The 20,342-nt window shown below is 37.0% G+C and overlaps 2 protein-coding genes across 4 annotated transcripts; both read left to right on the forward strand.

Moving 5' to 3' along the window:
* The first annotated feature begins 3,331 nt into the window (after positions 1–3,331).
* Positions 3,332–12,331, forward strand: LOC100260122 (uncharacterized). Of its 2 annotated transcripts, none has more exons than XM_019219744.2 (13): positions 3,332–4,461; positions 4,554–4,635; positions 5,272–5,463; positions 7,817–7,881; positions 7,962–8,121; positions 8,467–8,712; positions 8,806–8,922; positions 9,134–9,328; positions 9,417–9,498; positions 9,753–10,702; positions 10,827–11,328; positions 11,428–11,618; positions 11,724–12,331. In XM_019219744.2, exons 1-13 carry the CDS (start codon positions 3,413–3,415, stop codon positions 12,159–12,161), a joined length of 4,269 nt encoding a protein of 1,422 aa, XP_019075289.1. In that variant the 5' UTR covers positions 3,332–3,412; the 3' UTR covers positions 12,162–12,331. The 2 variants fall into 2 exon arrangements, with proteins under 2 accessions (XP_019075289.1, XP_010649581.1); XM_010651279.3 differs by having other exon boundaries at positions 9,137–9,328.
* Positions 12,332–12,954: 623 nt separating this feature from the next.
* Positions 12,955–19,809, forward strand: LOC100267077 (dynein 8 kDa light chain, flagellar outer arm-like). 2 transcript variants are annotated; one of them, XM_002270402.4, is made up of 4 exons: positions 12,955–13,317; positions 13,442–13,547; positions 17,635–17,755; positions 19,506–19,809. In XM_002270402.4, the coding sequence occupies exons 1-3, from the start codon at positions 13,153–13,155 to the stop codon at positions 17,715–17,717; spliced, it is 354 nt and encodes a 117-aa protein (XP_002270438.1). In that variant the 5' UTR covers positions 12,955–13,152; the 3' UTR covers positions 17,718–17,755; positions 19,506–19,809. The 2 variants fall into 2 exon arrangements, with proteins under 2 accessions (XP_002270438.1, XP_059592670.1); XM_059736687.1 differs by having other exon boundaries at positions 13,000–13,317; positions 17,635–19,809.
* Positions 19,810–20,342: the final 533 nt, after the last annotated feature.

Consider the following 20,342-nt stretch of genomic DNA (forward strand, 5'->3'; position numbering starts at 1 on the left):
AACCCATAACCACAGAGACAACTAAACCACAAGCCGATGATCAGTCACCACCCTTGCTTTCATCTCTTGAGTCTACCTTTAATGAACGTACACTTGATCTTGACACCATTGTGTCACCTCCACCTCCTGCTACTCGTCGTTTTGACCGCATCAAGCAACCAAATGTCCAATTCCAGAATTTTCATCTCTACCACACCGCCAAGGTTGCTTCCAGCCAATCTTCTTCCTTGTCAGGTACGCGTCACCCTTTGAATCGGTATATTTCCTATGCACAACTCTCACCAAAATATCGGAATTTTGTTTGTGCCATCACCACTCTTGTGGAACCTACAACTTATGAACAGGCAGTATTGGATCCAAAATGGCAGGAAGCTATGGTCGCAGAACTCCATGCTCTTGAACAAAATCACACTTGGACACTCACACCTCTCCCTTCCGGTCATCGTCCAATTGGGTGCAAATGGGTGTATAAGATCAAATATAACTCTGATGGCACAGTTGAGCGATACAAAGCTCAATTGGTGGCGAAAGGCTTCACTCAACGCGAAGGGATTGACTATAAGGAGACCTTTTCTCCTATGGCTAAGTTAACTACAATTCGATGTTTACTTGCCATAGCTGCTGTCCGACATTGGTCATTTCACCAAATGGATGTTCAAAATGCCTTTCTCCATGGTGATTTGCTTGAAGAAGTCTATATGCAATTGCCGCCCGGTTTTTGCCGACAGGGGGAGACACTTATGGTATGTCGACTCAACAAGTCATTATATGGACTTAAACAAGCCTCCCGTAGCTGGTTTCAGAAATTTTCTGCCACCATTCAACAAAATGGTTTCCATCAATCAATGGCTGATTATTCACTTTTCACAAAGATCTCTGGTAATTCTTTCATAGCTGTGCTCATCTATGTAGATGACATGATCATCACCGGCAATGATGAGAATGTAATTGCAGCTCTTAAGGAGTCTCTCCACACCAAATTTCGCATCAAGGACCTCGGTCAATTACGATATTTCCTTGGTATTGAAGTTGCTCGTTCTACTGATGGTATTTTAATATCCCAACGAAAATACACTCTTGATATTTTGGATGAAGCAGGCTTGCTTGGGGCCAAACCATTGTTGACACCTATGGAAGAAAATAATAAACTCCTGCCCACAGTAGGAGATTTATTGAAGAATCCATCCACTTACAGAAGATTGGTCGGACAACTCATTTATCTTACCATTACAAGGCCAGAGATAAGTTATTCAGTTCACATTTTAAGCCAGTTTATGCAAGAACCAAGAAAGCCTCATTTGCATGTTGTTCATCATCTTCTACAATATCTTAAAGGTGCACCTGGACAAGGATTATATTTTCCTGCAAAAGGAAATTTGCTACTAAGAGGATTTTGTGATGCAGATTGGGCTCGATGTTCGATCACAAGACGATCTGTGACTGGATATTGCATTTTTCTTGGAGGAGCTCTCATTTCATGGAAAACCAAGAAACAGACAACAGTGTCAAGGTCATCAGCTGAATCAGAATATCGAGCAATGGCTTCCATTACATGTGAACTTACATGGCTCAAGTATTTGTTGGATGACTTAAAGGTAGAACACTCGCAACCTGCCAAACTATTCTATGATAGTAAAGCAGCACTCCATATTGCTGCTAATCCAGTTTACCATGAATGTACCAAGCATATAGAAATTGATTGTCATGTTGTTCGAGAACGAATTCAATCAGGTGCCATAGTAACTGCTCATGTTCCATCGTCTTGCCAGCTTGTTGATTTGTTCACTAAGCCACTCAATTCATCAATTTTTCATTCCCTTCTCAACAAGTTTGGCGTTCTTGACATACACGCTCCAACTTGAGGGGGAGTATTATGGGAAAGGAATCAAGGATCCCGTAATTTGAAGATGATATTTGATTGCATATAGAAGATTATTTTGATTGATTGTAATTGATACGTTTGCTCATAGATTCCTAGAATAGGCTAACCAATACTTTGTATATATGCATCTTCTTCCTTTTAAGTTGATGAATGAAATATACACCAGATTTCTAGATTTCCAAAACACTCTGTTCTACTCTGTTTTCTTACATCTACCAACGAATCCTTTTTCTCTCATACGCTCCCCCTCTAACAGAAATGCACCCATCTCTGAATATTCCTCTAGGTGTCGCTCTCTGATTGGTGTATGCAAACCACCATCTGATTCTTCACCAGCTAGATAGGAGGCAACACATGGCTCCTTGAGAGCACTCCACCTATCATCTTAAGAGCCCTACACTTGTCAAAGAAAGTAACCTGCAGATATGCAAAAGAAAGAGCCTTAAATGGGGTCTATAGGATCATTCGGATTTTTGTATTTGTTGACCTTAGGCTTGGTTGAGTTTTGGGTTTCCTTTTTTGCCATGTGTATTGGCTAGAAAAAAGAATGATCATTGTTGTATTTGAGAAAGGAACAAAGGTTTAGGATATGGTTGCTCTAATACCATGAAAATATTTTTCCTGTATCTATTCAATGAAAAAAGAAAAGAAAATATATATACACTACTATTGCCTATTTATTTTCCTATACACATAGAAAACAAATATACTATTTCTTATTCACATTCCTAGAAACAAATCAATGAGAATAAAGAAAATCAGTTGACTATCATATTTAAAACCGAGATTCCATATATCATGTGCATTGATGGTCTTTATAATTCTTAACAACACTTATAATGAAAATAAGAGTAGAGAAACAATTGTCTTCTTTTGTAGAGGGTTAAAACAGATCTATAAACTCTTTTCAAATTTAAAAGAAAAATAGTTAAGCATTTCTTTTTATAAAAAGGAATTTGGTGTGGAAAATATTATTAAAAAGCACATTTTTCAGAATAATTTTTTTATTCTTTATAAAATAAAAAATTTCAATTTTCTTTTCCGTTTTTCTTAAAAAAAAATTGGTTAAAAACTATAATATAAAAAACAATTTTCTTAATTTAATCTTTATACTTTTTAATAAGTTAAAAGTTCTCAAATTATTCTTCCTATTTTTAATTAATTCAAAAACATCTACTTATTTTTAAAATAAATTTTGAAAAAAGTGTTTTTAATTAAAAATATGTAAAATGTATGATTTAAAATTGAAAACTAATTTCAAACAAATTATTAATCTTTTTTTTTTTTTCCTTGGCCTTAGTTATTTTCTTAAGACGGGAAGGAGGTGTGATTGACTATCATAGGGTCCATCAAAGGTTCGGTATCGGCCCCCTACGATGATGACATGGCTAAATGTAAGTGGATGCATGACAATTCCAGTTACCCAAAATACCCGTAAAATCTCCCGCGCAAAAATAATCAAAAACGAAAATTCCCTCAACACAGGCCCAGAAGCTGTGTCTTCCTCCCAAAATCGCCGCCGCCACGCCCATGGTGATACCAACCGAAGAAGAGGCTCCGTCAACGAGGGGGCCGTCACCTCCGCAGCTCACCGACGACGATATTGTGCGCTTGGCACGCGAACACCCTCAAACCTCCGCGTCCCTCCCATCCTTCCTCCTATCTTCGACCTCCCACCCTACCCTCATCTCCTATCTCCACTCACGCGCCGCCGCTGCCTCTCCCTCACTCGCCGTCGCTGACTACACTTTCTCACTTCTCTCCCTCATTTCTCTCTCTCCTCATTCCCCTCCTCTCTCCACTCTGTTCTCATCGCTCCTCCTTGCCTACATCAAACTCTTCAATTCCCGCCAAATCCCTCACGATCGCAATTCTCTGAAAACCATCCAAATCTTCTATCTCCACCTCGAAATCGCACCCAATCACGATCTTCTAGCTGTCGCAGACGCTATCGTCTTCGATTTGCTCCAAATTGTCAATCAAGATGATGCTCAACTCCTCGATCTCCTTCCTCGGTGTCTCGACCTGATTCGGAATTCGGAAGAGATCGAACGAGGTGGCGATTTTGTGAATTCCGTGGTTGATCATGTTCTTACGAGTGATTGGTCCAAGGCTTTGCTTGTGAAGGTGGTTTCACTTCTTCGGGAATTTTCGTATCTGGATAAGGGTAGGTGTAGGGAGTTTTTGGAGAAGGTATTTGTTGGAATGAAGGGAGTGGATTTGCAGGACTTGCCGTCGCTGGTTTATCAGTTACTCGTTTTGGCATCTAAGGGGTTTAGTAAGAGGGAAGTGATTGAAGGGATTGTAATGTTTTTCGGGTCAAAAATGGGGTCAAAGGCAACTTCTATTGTTCGGCAGGTTGAAGGGACTGTGTTGCTTCATGTGAATTTTGCTGTCAAGCAGGATCCTTCGTTGGGGCAAGAGGTTCTGGGCCTAGTCAGGTCAGATCTTAGGGTTTTTAATAATTTTACTGTTGCCATTTTGTTTTCCCTGGCAAGGGTTCGGAGGTTTAGTGAGAGTTCCATGGGGATTTTGAAGGCTGCCCTGATCATGGCATATCGGGACTTCAAGTCTGCAGAGTAAGGGCTGTAGGCTTTCAATTTCCTTTCTCTGTATGTTTTCTATTCTTCTGACTGTAGAATTGGTTTGTAATTGAATTTGCACCTTTCAGGGACTGTAAATGGCTATCAAATGATTTGAAGGAAGGATATCTGCAGACTGTCAAAATAGTAGAGAAGGCTGTTCTGCGAGCTGTAATGTTCCTTTTGTCTTTTATCTCATTGCATTTGGGAATATTCAAGCTCAGTTTTTATTTTTCATATAAATAAGAAACATGGTGTTCATTGCACTGCATCATGATTAGATGCACCCTGTTGCTCTCCAGTCATCAACTATAATGCTACAACCTACGCTTAAGGTTTAGTTGAATTGTTGATACAGCACCTGAGAGGTGAGGAAAAGAATGGCTCTTTTGTCTTGTATCTCCTTGCATTTGGGAATATTCAAGCTCAGTTTTTATTTTCATATAAATAAGAAACATGGTGTTTATTGCACTGCATCATGATTAGATGCAGCCTGTTGCTCTCCAGTCATCAACTATAAATAATATAATGCTACAATCTACACTTAAGGTTTAGTTGTGTTGTTGATACAGCACCTGAGAACTGAGGAAAAGATATGACCTTTGGATTAAGGAGGGACATAACCTGAATGATATTGATTGATCAATACCAGATAAATGTCTATATGCATTGAGCTTATTAGTCTATTTAGTATGGTGTAGTTGGCCATTATTGCTGCTTTTAAATGTGTCAAACATACCCAAAGGCAACAATTTTATATTCATTCTCTTTACATTGATTTAACATCATTGATTTCTTGAACTGTAGGTTAATGATAGCAACTATGGAAGGGAGCATATTGTGCCCAGTATTGTACAGTTAGGTTTCATATTGCTGGAGTCAGCAGAAGATAGAAACCAAAAAGCATTCTACAATTCCAATGGTCTGATGGGTACAGAAGAACTTGGTATTCAGATGCTGAAAAGTTTGTTTGATGTCCATGATATGGCAAGAAATGAGGTTGGTGCAAATTAACTATAGAAGTAGCATAATACTTGTTGAAAAGTGCATGCATGAGAATCTTTCCTGCAAAAACTTCCATTTGGTGTACAGAACCTTGTTATCCTTTATGGGGCCATATATTTTAAGTGGGCCTCTTGTAGCTATACATGTAGCTCTGTGCAAGGAGGAACTAGCTTTTTCCTAAACTTTTAGAACTGTAAAAATCTTCATTCATCCAGATACTCATCTTTAGGGGAATGAAAAGAATCATTTGTAACAGCATGATCAGGCTATAATGCACGTGATGATGATCCTGACACCCCAACTGAAAAAGGCCTATTGGAAGTATTTGGCTGTCTATGCAAATCTGCTTTTGCTATTCTGTTCTATCTGGGTCATAAGTCCTGTTAACTCATTATATATTTATATATATATGTATGTATGTGTGTATTGCCTCAACTGTGTCCATTTTGGTATCCTTGTATTCATTATAGCACTCAACTTAAGATGTGACCTCTTATTCCTTTCTGATGCAGTTGGCCTTCTCTGCTCACAACCAGACCATCTAAATAGCCAGCATTCTTTGATTTCTTGTTGATTCACTTTTAGTTGAAAGAATATGGTGATATCTTGTATTTTAAATAATTCAATGATCAATTATTACAAATTATTTCTGTCTAAGGCCTTGTTTGTAAGGGATTTTTGGAAGCGAAAAGCAATTTTTTATGCCCAACATGAGCTTCTAGATGTGTTTAGCAACTTGCAGAGAGAGACTTGGAGAAAAAGAAATGGAGTGAGTTTGACAAATCTTTTTTGCTGGTAATCTCAAAATAACTAATTGATTAATATGTAATCAATTGGACACTACTTTAAAATGGTTCTTCTGCTTAGAAACAAAATGTTTCGAATGCTCCTTAAATTTCTTGCTCTTATTGGGTCATTTTAATCTATATGCATCATGGTCTTGATTCATTGATCTCTCAGAATTTTATTTATTTATTTATTTTTTTTAAAAGGAAAGAAAATACTATTTCTTCCAACTGTTTTTCAAATTCAATAAATGTTGGTTGATTGTCAATTTTGTTGTAGTTCTATGATTGAGAGTATTATTTTCTATTTAATCCCTTTGAGTTGTATATTTCAAGTTTTGGTGGGATCTATTCATCAAGAAGAATTGATTCAATAAATTACATACTCTAGGTGCTATATGGATTTGAATTCGATTTTGGACCAAATATATATTGATTGACTGCCTTGATTATTTGTTGTCAGCAAATACCACTATTTTTGGTTTTGGATCTCCCAAAGGGTTTCTGCAGGAGATCTAAATTCATATTTTTCCACTCTTCTGATAAAAAGATTCATCCTCTTTCATAAAAAAACAAAGGTGGAACCAGTAAAACTTTCTTGCTTGATTCATCCCTAGGGTTGAGTACCTCATTCAAAAATTGTTTTTGATCCAATTTGTAGCAATCAATTTAAAAGGCAAATCCCTTGTGATACACCAGATCTGGCTACTTGACAAATGGGCATGTTGGATCATGCATCTTGCTATACATACACATGGATTTGCCTAGATTCTCACCCTGTTATATTTCTACAGGTGGTGATGGATTGATTCAAATGGATACGGCCATGTCCTATTTGGAGGAAGAATAAAAATAAAGCAGAAATTGTCTTTTGGAGAGATCAGCAATTAGCAAATTACTTTTTGCTTTAAGAAGACCTTAAAATGAATGTAATGGCAATTTTGCTTTTTGTGGAAGTCCGCTATTAACTTATGTTGGAAGTGGTTTCATGTTTACTGAAACTTCCATAATAGCAAGCTTGCCCATTTGAAATCATGACTCCAAATTTAGTTTTTAGTTAAAGGCTTAAAGCCAAACGTAAATAGTTATCCCCAGTGAAGTCTAAATCTAGCTGTCATTAGTCTCTAAAGTCACTTAATAGTTTAATAGATACTCCAGAGCCTAGTTGAGCTTCCTCTTTAATGACAATGAAAGACCAGTGAGATGGTAGTTTGTGGTGAAGGAATAGATCCATCTTCATTCTCTTTTGCCTTTTTCAAAAAAGTTTGACCCTTCAAGGCTCTCATCCTTCTACATGGGTCTTACGCTTTTCCACATTCCTTCTTGCTTGGTATTTTTCCTGAGTTGTTTGTCTTGGCAGCTTTACAGGTCATGAATGATTTTTTTTTTTCCTTATTATTTCAGAAAGTATAAAATTCATTTATCTTTACAAGGGATTCCTATTTGGTCAATTATAAGCAATTTCACATCTTTTTTTATTTTTTACTCTTTTCATTTTTAGCTTTGTTTAAGTACCATACTAGTATAGATTCATATAATTGATTTTTGTCTATGTGTTGCAGATTATTGAACAATGCAAATTTCGTATCCTCTCTTTGAAGCCTGAACAGAGCATGCCAATCATAAGGTAATTTCAGTTGAATCCAGTGTTGACCTTTCTTGTCAGAATTGTGGCTGATGGGGTTGTACTTAAATCTTTATGTGCAGACTGCTTGGTTATCTGATTCAGAGTTTACCCTACCCAATGCTGGAACATGTTTCACGTCTAAAGGAATTTTTGGATTATTTCACATTTATGCATGGCAAGATAGCCATCTGTTTTGTTACTGCTCTGTTGCCTCTCATCAAATTTAGTCGAGATCTTCAGGTATTTATTTTTCTCTCGTCAAACACAGTTATACTCGTGGTAGTGTGAGCTTAACAGCACACAAGAGCATGTTATGCTCTATATTTATTAATTCTCCTATAATAGGAAAGAAAGAAATCATTAGAACATGGACAAAAGCAAGAAGCTATTTTGTTAGAAGCATTAGCGTGTCCTTGCCTTCATCAAACAATTGGTAACTCAAATATAGTGGAACTGCAATCACTATGTTTTCTTTTCTTTCTTTTTTTTGGCTATATTTGACAAACTTCTTCATTAATTAGGTATCTACATTTGAGTTCTTAAAACAAAACCAATTGAAGTTTACTTGCTTTTTCAATCATGCAGGATTACACCATATTGGTTGTGCGCAAGGCTATGTTTAGACGAGAAGATACAGTTCGTATTGCAGCAATAAATGCCATTATTGATCTGGTTTTGGCGGAAAAACAATCCAAAAGAGGTGGGCCATATTCTTTCCAGGACTCTTCAAGCCAAGCCAGTAGCAGCCAGCAAGCAGAGATACCCTGCAGCTTGGGGGCTGGTCTATTTCAAGAGTTGAGTGGTTTGCTGCAGAGATGTCTTTGTCAGCAGGTGTCATGTTCTCCCAAAGTTATTTTTTATTGTTTAGAACATTTATTTTTTCTTCAACCATGTATCTTATTACAGTTGGATTACTGAATGCAGGCAAAAGTCAAAGAGATCATGTACCATGGGCTTGTAAAGCTTGTCTTGGTGGATCCACTAACTGCTGGGCCTGTCTTGGATTTTCTCTTGCCTCACTTTCTTCATTTTTACAGGGAGGTAGTTATTCATAAACTCACTTGTGCTTTTTCTGGATCTCACTACTTAAGTATTAATCCATATTTTGAGTTTTTTGTGCTTAAAATTATAGGTTTCCATGTCAACTTTGTAGAAGTTCATGCGCTGCTGCCTTTGTTTCATGTCATATATTTAACTGATCCTTTGTATATGTCAATTGAATTCCACTCTTGACACTAGAGCACCATGTTAGCAGGATGCAGATGCTCAACTTGGCATTAGCTGTTGTGTTAAATCAGAAAGTGGGAAAGTTTGTATTGAAGAACCTTTAGATTGTCTCCTATCCTCTATCTCTTGGATTCTCCTCCTTCAGCCACCTGGTAAAACTGATCGCCCCTCAGATTCATCATGGGCATGTTTTGGTTTCTCTCTTTCACAGGAGAATGAGGTATTGCTATATTTAAGAAAATGCAATATATGTAAAGAAAGGCGATTTATGATATTTTGCTTAATAATATTCATGTGAAATTATGCAGGCTGGAAAAATTCTGTCCAGTGAGTCATTCACTAGTGCTTTATTAAAGATCCGCCAGTGTTTGAGAAGAGGAAATATGGAAGGTTTGTGAAGTTCTTACTGGTATGGCTTTTCTGTTTTTTGAGTTGTCTGAAGCAGCCATCTTTCTACACATGATTAATAGGCAAAAATCCCTTGCAATATTTTTAAACTATCTCGGCTATTATGGAGGTGTATAAGCTAAGACAGCATATTTTCCAACTTCCCAGAATTCATATCTATATCATATTATATTTCTTGAGTGCTCGTCCAAGCTCCTGCCTCTTACCAGATTCTGTTTACTTATTTGTCAGATCAGACATTTTTGGTCAGACCCAGGATACAGTCTCTAGAACATCTGAAGACGAGAAGAGTAGATGCTGTGCTTTGATTTTGTCAGGAATTGTTGAGGTTTTGTTGAATACTATTGCTACTGAGATGGAGAAAGCGACTGACATAGAAAAGGTAGATCTACTAAAGGAGCTTATTGATTTTGTTAATCATTATGATTTTTTGAAAAAAAGTAGGTCTACGTCAAGGCAGCGGAATGGTATCAAAAGAGGGAATCTAAGAACTGCGGTTCATGATATACCAGATAGCACTGATTTGGGCCACATGACATTGTCCCAAGCACGAATACCTTTCCTGGCAACTTCAAGTATCTACCAGCTACTGCAAACATTTCTGGACCTTTATAATATTGATTTCTCAAATGGTATTACAACTTCTCAGAACTGTAGCCAATCATCCTCAGGCAAAACTTTAGTTTGCACTTCAAAAATGATTTCCTTTGTCTTAAACGTTTCCCTCCATCAAATCAAATCTTTCACCGTTTTGGGAAAAGATGATCCATTAAAGACTTTGATCTATGGAGAAATCGAGATGCTGGGTCCTCCTTTGCTGAAATTGATTTGGTTACTCAAATCAGAGCCTAAGTTGGAGGCAGATCAAAAGAAGAAAGAAGGTAAGGGGAGGAAAGATGTTGAGGACAGAAAGGAACACTTGCATCTGGCCTTAGTTTGCTTGAAGGAATTGATAAAAATTTGCTTGCAGAACCCACACCAGACCAGCTTGCTTGAAGATTTAGTGTCTTTGTCTACAGTTGAGTATCCACTGAGAAATGTGGCTGATGTTGGGTCCGATGATGAATGTGAAATAGCCTCTGGGACTGATGATCAAAACATAAAAAGCAAAGTATTGCTTATAAAAAGATGCGTAAGGCCATTGTTCTCTGAGCTTCTTGGGCTTTCATTTGTTCGTGAGGTTGAGGTGAATTCATTATTATCTGTCTCATTTCAATCATGCACATTTTTTAACCAACCTTTTGTGTCTTTGCTGAAAATTTATCTACTTCTTAAAGCAAAGCCATCTAAAGCGTTTTGTTTCTTCTCAGATTCTATGTGATATAGTAATGATGATTGGTAACAAGCTGCCCTGCAAATGGAGGAACTTTCATGGAGCCTGGGCTGTTCGTATTTGCAACACCAGTGGTATTACAAATTCCAAGGTTGCAAAAAATTTGGTTGACCTTGCTATATGTTTAAGCTCACCTCCAGATGATCTAATTGTGGCTCAAGAAATGGCGAAGGAGCTGTTAAAAGTTATGGGATCAGAGAGTAGCAATCCACTGGAGACATCTGAAACATATGCTATCATAAATCATTCAACAACCAGTGCAGTAGCTTCTTCTATACTGGAGTTTATTGAATCAGTAATAGTTGATATGGATTGGGCTACAGCAAAGCTGAAGACATTCTCTCCAGTTACTCTAGAAACTGCTTCCCTTGATTTGAATGGAGGACATGCTCCGGCATTGTCTTTGGAAGAAACTCTCTACTCAAGAGCTGAAGCGCTGGTTAGAGTCTTATCTTCTTTTGTTTTAATGAACATGAAGGGTAAGTTGAACTAACAAATTTAATTAATTAACTCTCTATTAATCTGTCTGTGTTCATGCAAATTTTTTTTCTTATACTTCACAAAACAAAAACTTGCAGACCCTCAAGCAGAGCATTTGCTTAGATTGATTACAAGGTTTTACAAGCATTTAGCTCGAATGTCGAAGCTTCGGATTGCTCCTAAAGGCTGCAGGCAACTCTTACCTGGCCTTAAGTTCCAGAAGCTTGTGGAACTAACATGCAGGCAGCTGACTGTTCCTCTATATAGCTTTGTGGCACTGATGCAAAGGGTACAAACCATTGATCTTTGAGCAGTTTCTCATTGCGCCCTCCTGCTTTTATTTGTATATACGTGTTCACTCTTCTTGGTTGTCAAAGTTATTCCTTATGTGCAGGATCAACAAGAGAATGCAAAGAGCAGAGGACTACTCAGCAAGATTAAGAGGGAGAACAGATGCATCCCAGACCTGATCTTCCAGATAGAAGATTATGAAAAGTATCTCATCCAGCTCAGCAAGGCTACCAAAGTCAATCTATTGAGGCACGCTAAGCGTAGCACTTCCAGAGATTTCAAAATATTAGACCACCCCAGAACCAACACCGGGGAAGAAGAGCCTCCAAACCACAATCATTCAACTGCAGTTCAGAATGAAACAGGCCAGGAATGTGAAGATAATGAAGGAAATGGATCAGAGAGGGCTCCATCACCTGAACCCCACAGTCCCTTGGCTGCTGAGGATTCTGAATCTGATGGTGAAGATAGAGATGCTCTTCCCAACCCCAAGAGATCGAAGATGAGTAAGGTTGTGCAGGACTCAGACGATGAAGCATAGCCAGCTTATACACTCATCATGCACTAGGCATCCTCAACTGAGTACAACGGGATGCTTGTATATAGCTGGTAAAAGAACAATAGAGGTTTTGAGAGTGAGTATCCAAACAGGTTTTTTTGTCTCATAAATGAAATGAAAGGTGTGGGAAGGAAAAGGACTCCTCGATTCCATTTTTGGCTTTCAAGGTTTCCTGTCAGCCATCTTATAGCCTTGGCCCAGTGGCTGCGCTCATCAACAATTAAATTATTGAACCTCAGTGGCTCAGCCTGAGAATCACCCACCCAATTATAAAATCAGCATTAGAATATTGTGGATGTAGTTGGCAATTGAAAATGGTATGCCATATGTGATGTGTCACGGGTACCAGAAAATATTTAATCTAAAAGACAATCAATCAAAGATGGAAGATGGGTTAGATTTTACATTAGGGTTTAATATCGTATCCAAAAATATTTTATATGCCTATAAAAGAATGCATTATTAATCAAATGGTATTACAGGTAAAGAGGATTTTGTTATTTTCTATTGGATACTTTAAACCTCTTATCCTTTTATAAATATTAATTTCATTTATTTATATATTTATTATGCTTTTATTCAACGGTTGATAGATACCAATTTTTTTTATATATATAATTAAAACTTCATTAGTAGTGTGTTTTAAAATGGACATAGGCCACCATTCGTCACCTTTCACATCAATATTAAAATAGAAAATTTTCAAATATGACATTTTGTGCATGTTTGTGTTTTACACTTTTACGTGAGACAAAGCATTATTTCCCATTGGGTAAAAAGGTAGAAAAAAACCAAACGTAGACCACTAGTCAAGAAAAACGAGTAGACTAGAGTGTAAGAGGTAGAGAGAGAGAGAGAGAGCGCTCCTCTTCCTTTCTCTTTTTTCCCTTTTGCTTTTCAGCTCTGGGAAGACGCCCTCTCCCTTTCTCTCCAGTCCTACTAAAACATCAAAATATCCAACGAAACGTAAAAAATGGCTGAAGACTTGAAGAGAAACGGCGCTTTAGCTCTCTCCTTGAAGCAATCTTCCGATGATCGGAAGCTTTCGTTGGCGGCATCAGCCAGCAAGAGGGTCATCATCAAGAGCGCCGATATGAAGGATGACATGCAGAAGGAGGCCATCGATATAGCCATCGCCGTTGGCTTTCTTTCTCTCTCAATTTCTTTGGCTTAGGTTTTTATTTTTTGGAAAATGGAAATAATTTACTTCTTTTTTCTGTTTGATTTCTGTGATTTTTGGATATGGGTCTGATCTCAATCAGGCTTCGGAGAATCACAGTGTGGAGAAAAACATTGCGGAGTATATCAAGAAGGAGTTCGATAAGAAGCATGGACCTACCTGGCATTGCATTGTCGGTCGCAATTTCGGTAATTCCCGTTTAATCATTTTTCTTATAATATATGTAATATCAATTTCTACTGGATAGATTAATTGATGAATCAGCGGTGGTGTTCTGTTGTTACATATGGAATGGGGATCTAGGCTTAAGATGATACTGAATTGTTTGTAAGCATATGTTCCCTTTCTATTGTTTGGTACTTTCCTGTATCTAGAAATTATTTCTATAATCTACATCCCTTTCCGGTAGCATGATTTTCAGTATAGCCAAGGTGGGATTCTGGTGATGTTTTTTTCCCTCTATTTTCCATTTTTAGGAATAAATAAATAAATATACCTCTCTGCAAATGGCATATTATTTGAGCAACAAATGAGTGGTTGTATGGTTGAAACATCAGAAACTTGATGGGGTTTCCTCAGCTTCAGGTAGTTGGACAAAATTATAAGGGGATGGGCCACCTTGGCACCTATTGTTTGAGTGTTTGGTGTATAGGAGTATGAGGAGAAGAGATTGTGGTCCTGATGTAGCCTAATGGTATACTTCTTCAGATCAGCACCAGTGTCTTCTTTCTAATGGAGGTCTTTATTTGGGGGAGAGGCGGTGTCTGGTGTCTAGGTCAGTCCAATGTGTTAAAAGAAGCAAAGTTATTGCAGTCCAATTGCCTAAATGGTACAAGTTTGCAAACAATGGGTATGAAATATGATTACTATTTTTGCTCATCTCATCAACTGAATGCTAGAGATATTGTTTTTATTAACAATGCAGACGGTCATGAGTCATGACTATAGTTCTAATTTTCAATATTCAACCATGATTTTATGCGGTTATTTCAATTCAGTAATTAAACCCCATCCTCAAAGCCCACCTGTATTTTGGACCTTGTGGTCCTAGTGGAGGTAGGGGGAAAGGAATATGATGAAATAGTGCCCCCTGGAGCTCTGTGAATATAAATTTTGAATATCGGTACTTCAAATTAAATGGCTCAAAAATCCCATTATATATTTTCCAAAACTGTATTGCTTGTTCCCTTCTGCTACTGCAACAAAGTTTTATTTATTTATTTATTTTGATAGGTAAATTTTGTTCCCCATTGGGATTTGAACCTAAAACCTCCCCACCCTTTTACCACTGCAACAAAGTTCTTGTAGAAGATAGGATAACTCAAATCCTATTAATCAAAATGCCATCCAGGTTGTATGAAGATGACTTCATGTGTCCTTGTTCCAATTTAATATTGGCATGAAGTGGTAGAGAAAACAAAGTATCAGGACTTTGACAATAACATCAGGGAAAAATCTTCCTACCTTTACACACTATGACAGTTGGAATTGCTAACTCTTGGATGTTTTCATTTCTTCTAGTTAACAAAAACTCCTGCAGTTTTCTTTGTCAGAATAACCAAAACTTGATAACTAGTTTTCTTATGTGGATTATGATCCTACTTCTTTTACAAATGACTAAGTTAATCTAATAAGATTTTCTATAAACCACCAGATTTTCTGGCCTATGTGACTGGTTTTTTGTTGTTGTTCGTATATAGCTGGTTAAAAGATATTCTTTGAGGTGACTACATACCAGTAGGACTTAAACCTTGGAAGTTTGATTAGGCTGCAGGCCATCCAGGGTTTGACGGGACATTTATTATTTTAATTCCATGTTTAAATGTGCATTAACAAAACAAAACTTAAAACATGCATATGATCTGCAATGAAGGAGTAACTAAAGTCAGTTGCAATTCTCCTCCAAACCCTACTTGTGGTCTGAAAACTTCAAGTGTGATCCCACATTTTAGTTGGGTTGGGTCAAATCCTGTGAATTCTTAATGATACTTTAACAGGGAAGCATCGTTGCTTTGATTTTCTGTTAGTATGTGTCTCTGCATGTTCCTTCAAAATATTGTTCTTATGTATCCATCTACATTGCTACAGTAAGTGATTTATCTCATTGTTATGCAAATACATGCCCACTATTGGCCTTTGAGTGATATTCAGAATTTGAGTGCTTTAAATATCCTGAAGCTTATGTCTGCATTGATCTCAGGGTTGATATGCATGGAAACATGGTTCTATTGCAATTTCTTTCAGAGCTATGTTCCACATGGGTTTTCTCTTATGTGACTGCAACCATGTATATAGAGAGAGCTGCATATGATCTCACTTGAGAATTCAAATTGATTATATTTTCTTAACCATCTAAAATTCACAGTATCCCCACTCTTTGGCATCAGCAAATGGATTTTGTTTTGCCATACCAAGTTGTTGAAAACCATATCTTATGAACACATCAGAATAGGATTTGGCAAGAAAATGCTTTGGTACATCCATCAATATGCAAAAATTCCTGTTTTAAAGCATCTAGTATTAGGTTTGGCAATTGGAGGCCTTGGTATTAGAAAGCTATCTACCCTCAACAAGGTGCTACAAGGCAAGTGGATTTGGAGGTTCACCTTAGAGAATGAGTCCCTTAGCAAGTGGGTGGTTGCTGAGAAGTATGAAGAGGAGGGAGGTTGGTGTTCCTGTAATAGTATGGGCAGTTTTGGTGTTGGGTTGTGGAAGGCAATTAGGAGTAGTTGAGGTAATTTAAATAGCAAAACATTATTGAAGGTGGCAATGGCAAAGGGTGAAGTTCTAGAAAGATAAATGGTATGGTGGTTCTACTCTAAGAGAGTCATTCCCCTTTTTGTATTCTATACCTTTGACAAAGGATGCTTGGTTGACAGATGTTTGGGATCAATAGGGCGAGTCAGGGCATTGGAACCCTCTCTTTTCAAGGTATTTAAATGATTGGGAGATGTAAAGGGTTGAGACTTTCTTTCCAGGCTTCAAGGGAAGACTTTTGGAAGGGAAGAAGAAGACATAATGGAATGGATGGATGCAAGGAAGAGTAAATTTTCAATTAAATCCTTCCACACTTTTCTAGGGCAAGAAAGAGCAGAAATGTTCCCTACAAGGGCCATTTGGAATTCAATGGTTCCAACTAAAGTAGGTTTTGACTCTAGATTGATTGCAAAGAAGATGATGGTCTTTAGTAAACCAATGGTTTTTCTGTAAGATGAAGAGTTAATAGATTATATCCTTCTGCATTGTTTTGCTTTTTGGTGTCCTTTGTATATGACCTCTGTACTTTGATGCACTTTTTTTTGGGTAGGTATACTTTGGTGCGCTTTTGTTAGGGACTATTAATATATTTATTTTATTTGCCTATTAAAAAAAATAATCTAGTATTAGTTTTTGGTTTGAATTAGTACATTTGTTCATTGTTTCATTACTTTATTTATACAATTCCAAAACATCCTGTGCTATGAATTTTCTTATTTCTTATTTGATAGGTAAATGAAAATGTAGTAACCAGCATCTAAAGACACCCAACATAGAGGAGGCACAACCCAAGTACATATTTGGCTTCCTGGAAACCTACAGACCAAATATCTTACTTCCTGGCCTATGAAAAGTTCTTTAAAGTTGCATTACCAAAGGCAAATACTAGGGGTGACACCTTTTTTGGTGAACCCATCCAATTGTCCGTGCCTGACCAGAGTTAAACCAAGTTCTGGCAGATCTGTTGTCCTGATGAAATTAATGTTTGTACTAGTATGATGGTTTGAATTCAAAACTGGTGTCTGTATTGGGTAGGCCTAGTTGGATCATCTTACCAGGCTTTTACCTGATATACATAAATAATGCACAATGAAATCAATTATAAATACAAAATAGATCTAAATCTTATTTGATAATATAGATGATGATATTCTTGATATTTCAGTTGGGACTTCAACATGAAGTGCCTATAACACCAGCAAATCCTGGACTATTGCTCCAGCTCTAGCCATTCATGGACTTGCAAACTTACTCTGTCAGTGTTTAATTTGATGCATCCCAGCTCTGACTTATAAAGTTGTGGTGTCCATTTAATTCTTGATGTTTCAGAAAGGCAATTTTTTTGTCTTAAAGAAAATTGAGATAAAAAAACCCTTTTTGATTTTAATCTCTTTGATTTTCTCTCACTTCCTTGATATATTCTTCTAGTCATTTGGTGAAAAATATGGGATTGCAATTGTTTTAAAACTTTTAAATAAAGATGCCTTAACCATTTTATTTTCCTGGTTTTTTCTACAGGTTCATATGTGACTCATGAAACAAACCATTTTGTTTACTTCTATTTGGACCAAAAGGCAGTCTTGCTGTTCAAATCTGGTTGAGAGTGGTGATGATGTTGACTAAGACAACAAAGATGATGGTGAGTTTGCCTATCCACAAAAGAAAAAAAAAAGGGAGAAACTAAGATTATGGCCAGTTTATGTTTATGATGTTATTGGTGGCACCTATGCGTATTACTTGAAAGAGTTTGTTCTTTGATACTTAGCTGGAGCAATCAAACCTTTTGCACCAGCAGCCTTGAACTGGTGGAAAACCTGTTATTGCCAGCTGGATTTGAAAGAAACCAGTTGCAATGTCGCAGCTAGTTTTTTGCTAGATCTTATATGACGGAAAATGCTGCTAAATGCAAAATTGGTGTGCTTTGGTCTGGTGATGGATCAGTTATAAATCATAATCGAGAGCCCCTAAATGCAAAATTTCAAACTGGACATTGGTGTGCTTAACTTCTATATTTATTTGTACTTGAGTTGGGTAATGGACTTCATCTGACATTTTTTTTTTCTTTTTGATACTACTTTTAGACATTTTGTTCTTGCTCATGATGATCCTCAAATTTGTTAGTGAAAATTAAACCTTGAAGCTAGTTTCAAGTCATGCGGTGCTTTGATCGCCCAGAAAAGTTGAAAATCTACGTTTTGCATACGATTTGGAATGAGCATGTTGGGGGTCTTCTAGTGGTATTTCTGTTTAGAGTGTTTTTCTAGCACCGTTCAGAATGAGGATGCATTAAGATTTCAATAAATAATGACCCTGTTTCTATATCTATTTGGTGATCCTGATGCATGTTCACACTACAATACCAACTTTTTTGTTGTCAAAACACAAGTGGGATATAGATCATCATGCGGGGTGGTTGTATTGGCTCTTGAATATGTTTAGTTTAAATTAATGCTTTCAAAATTTATGGAGAATGAGTTCGGTGGCCCATCAACGACTTGTTTTCTACTCAAGAAACTTCTTCAGCTATACCACTTACAAAAACATGGCATTCACACAATATATGGTAGTGGTCAGATCCAACCATGAGGTTGCTCTTTTCTTCAAGTGTCTTAACTATAAACTGGAGGGATCAAGACAAACAAATGTTAATCTTATGACATGTGATCTTTCACTGTTAACAATCAGAATCTACAATGCACTGCTTCAGTGCATTTTTTCTTATGTCATCTTATGACATGTAATCTTCACTGCTAAAACAACAATGGTCTATGCACAGCGTCAATGCTTTTATTAAAATTTCATGCATTGAATGTGGCAAAACAGTAGAGGACAAGCATCCTTATATGCAAGAAGAAATTGTTCTTGCAACCTGCTAGATTTACAGACCTTGCATTACCGGTCAAGATGTCAAGGGGGTTAAGTTCTGACATACCTTAAAATTAAGGTAAGCAGTGAAGCTGACTTACCTTTTAAAATCAAGGGAAAAGGAACATCAGCTTGTAGAAGCAATTTGTGAAATTTGCTTACATATTTTGCTTATACAAATGCAAAACATGCTTTGCTAATAGTAGCTTATAACAAATTGATGCAGAAGTCATCTATAACCAGTACCAACTAGTCCGCAGATCAGCAAATCCCGTCTTTTCTTATGTCTGAAAATCTGACTGAATAAGCTGACTTGGGCCTGGTATCAAACATAGTTCAAGGGCACTTTTATTGCAGAAGTACCTTTGTAATTTGTAAACCATAACATCGATGTTATCCAACTTAGAATGTCCATACAAAATCATACCAGAGTGTGTTCTTACACATTCATGTTACTGGAAGAAAGTATTATTTGATTGTAGAGAAGACGCCCTGACTACTTTGTTTTCTGGTTTCATTGACAGGTTCATACATGACTCAGATAAACTACTTTGTTTGCTTCTATTTGGATCAAAAAGCAGGCTTGCTGCTCAAATCTGATTGACCTTGGTGATAATACTGTTGATGAAGAAGATGACAATGATGTTGGTGGATTTATGATTATGATGCTATAGGTAGTACATTTATGTACTAGTTGAAAACCCTAGCCAGCAAAATCTCTAGCAGGACATCCATGTGCTTAACTTGTATATTTGCTTGTACTTGAATTGGATTTCAACTTTGAACTAAACCTTATTGTCAGTGCCTCACTTGATTGTTTCTTTTGGAGCTTTGCTTGTTAGTTTTACTAGTTCTTGATATTGTTAGTGGACACTACAGAACTTTTACAACAGGTGATATGGAACTTGAACAACTTTGTCTATAGTTTGAATCCACAAATTAGGGTTTTGGATGGTATTGATATCAAGTTTGTGTCTTAAATCTTGTTTCCTAGCATCTCTTTGATCATCAGTGGCATGCAGACCATGCTATACCAACTTGTTTGTTAAAATGCCCACTGGAACATAGTTGTTAAAAGCGTTGTTAGGCAAGCAACCCAAGACCCAATCATTCTTCCTTAGTTATAATGCCAACTTGTTCTTGTCTATTTTATTTTTTTAGCTCTTAATTCTTTGGACACTTATATAATTTTATTGAATGTTTTTTAAAAATATTTATTGGATTAGATTATAGGTCATGTTTTATAAAATGGATATGCACTTTAAGCTTGCCTTCCACTCCACCCAGGTGTGCATCCTGTATTGCGCCTAAGCCTTAATAGACTTACTTGACTTGTGGCTTTTAAGACTATGAAGTGGGGG

Source organism: Vitis vinifera, chromosome 5, assembly GCF_030704535.1.
Source record: "Vitis vinifera cultivar Pinot Noir 40024 chromosome 5, ASM3070453v1".
NCBI classification, from domain to species: Eukaryota; Viridiplantae; Streptophyta; class Magnoliopsida; order Vitales; family Vitaceae; genus Vitis; species Vitis vinifera.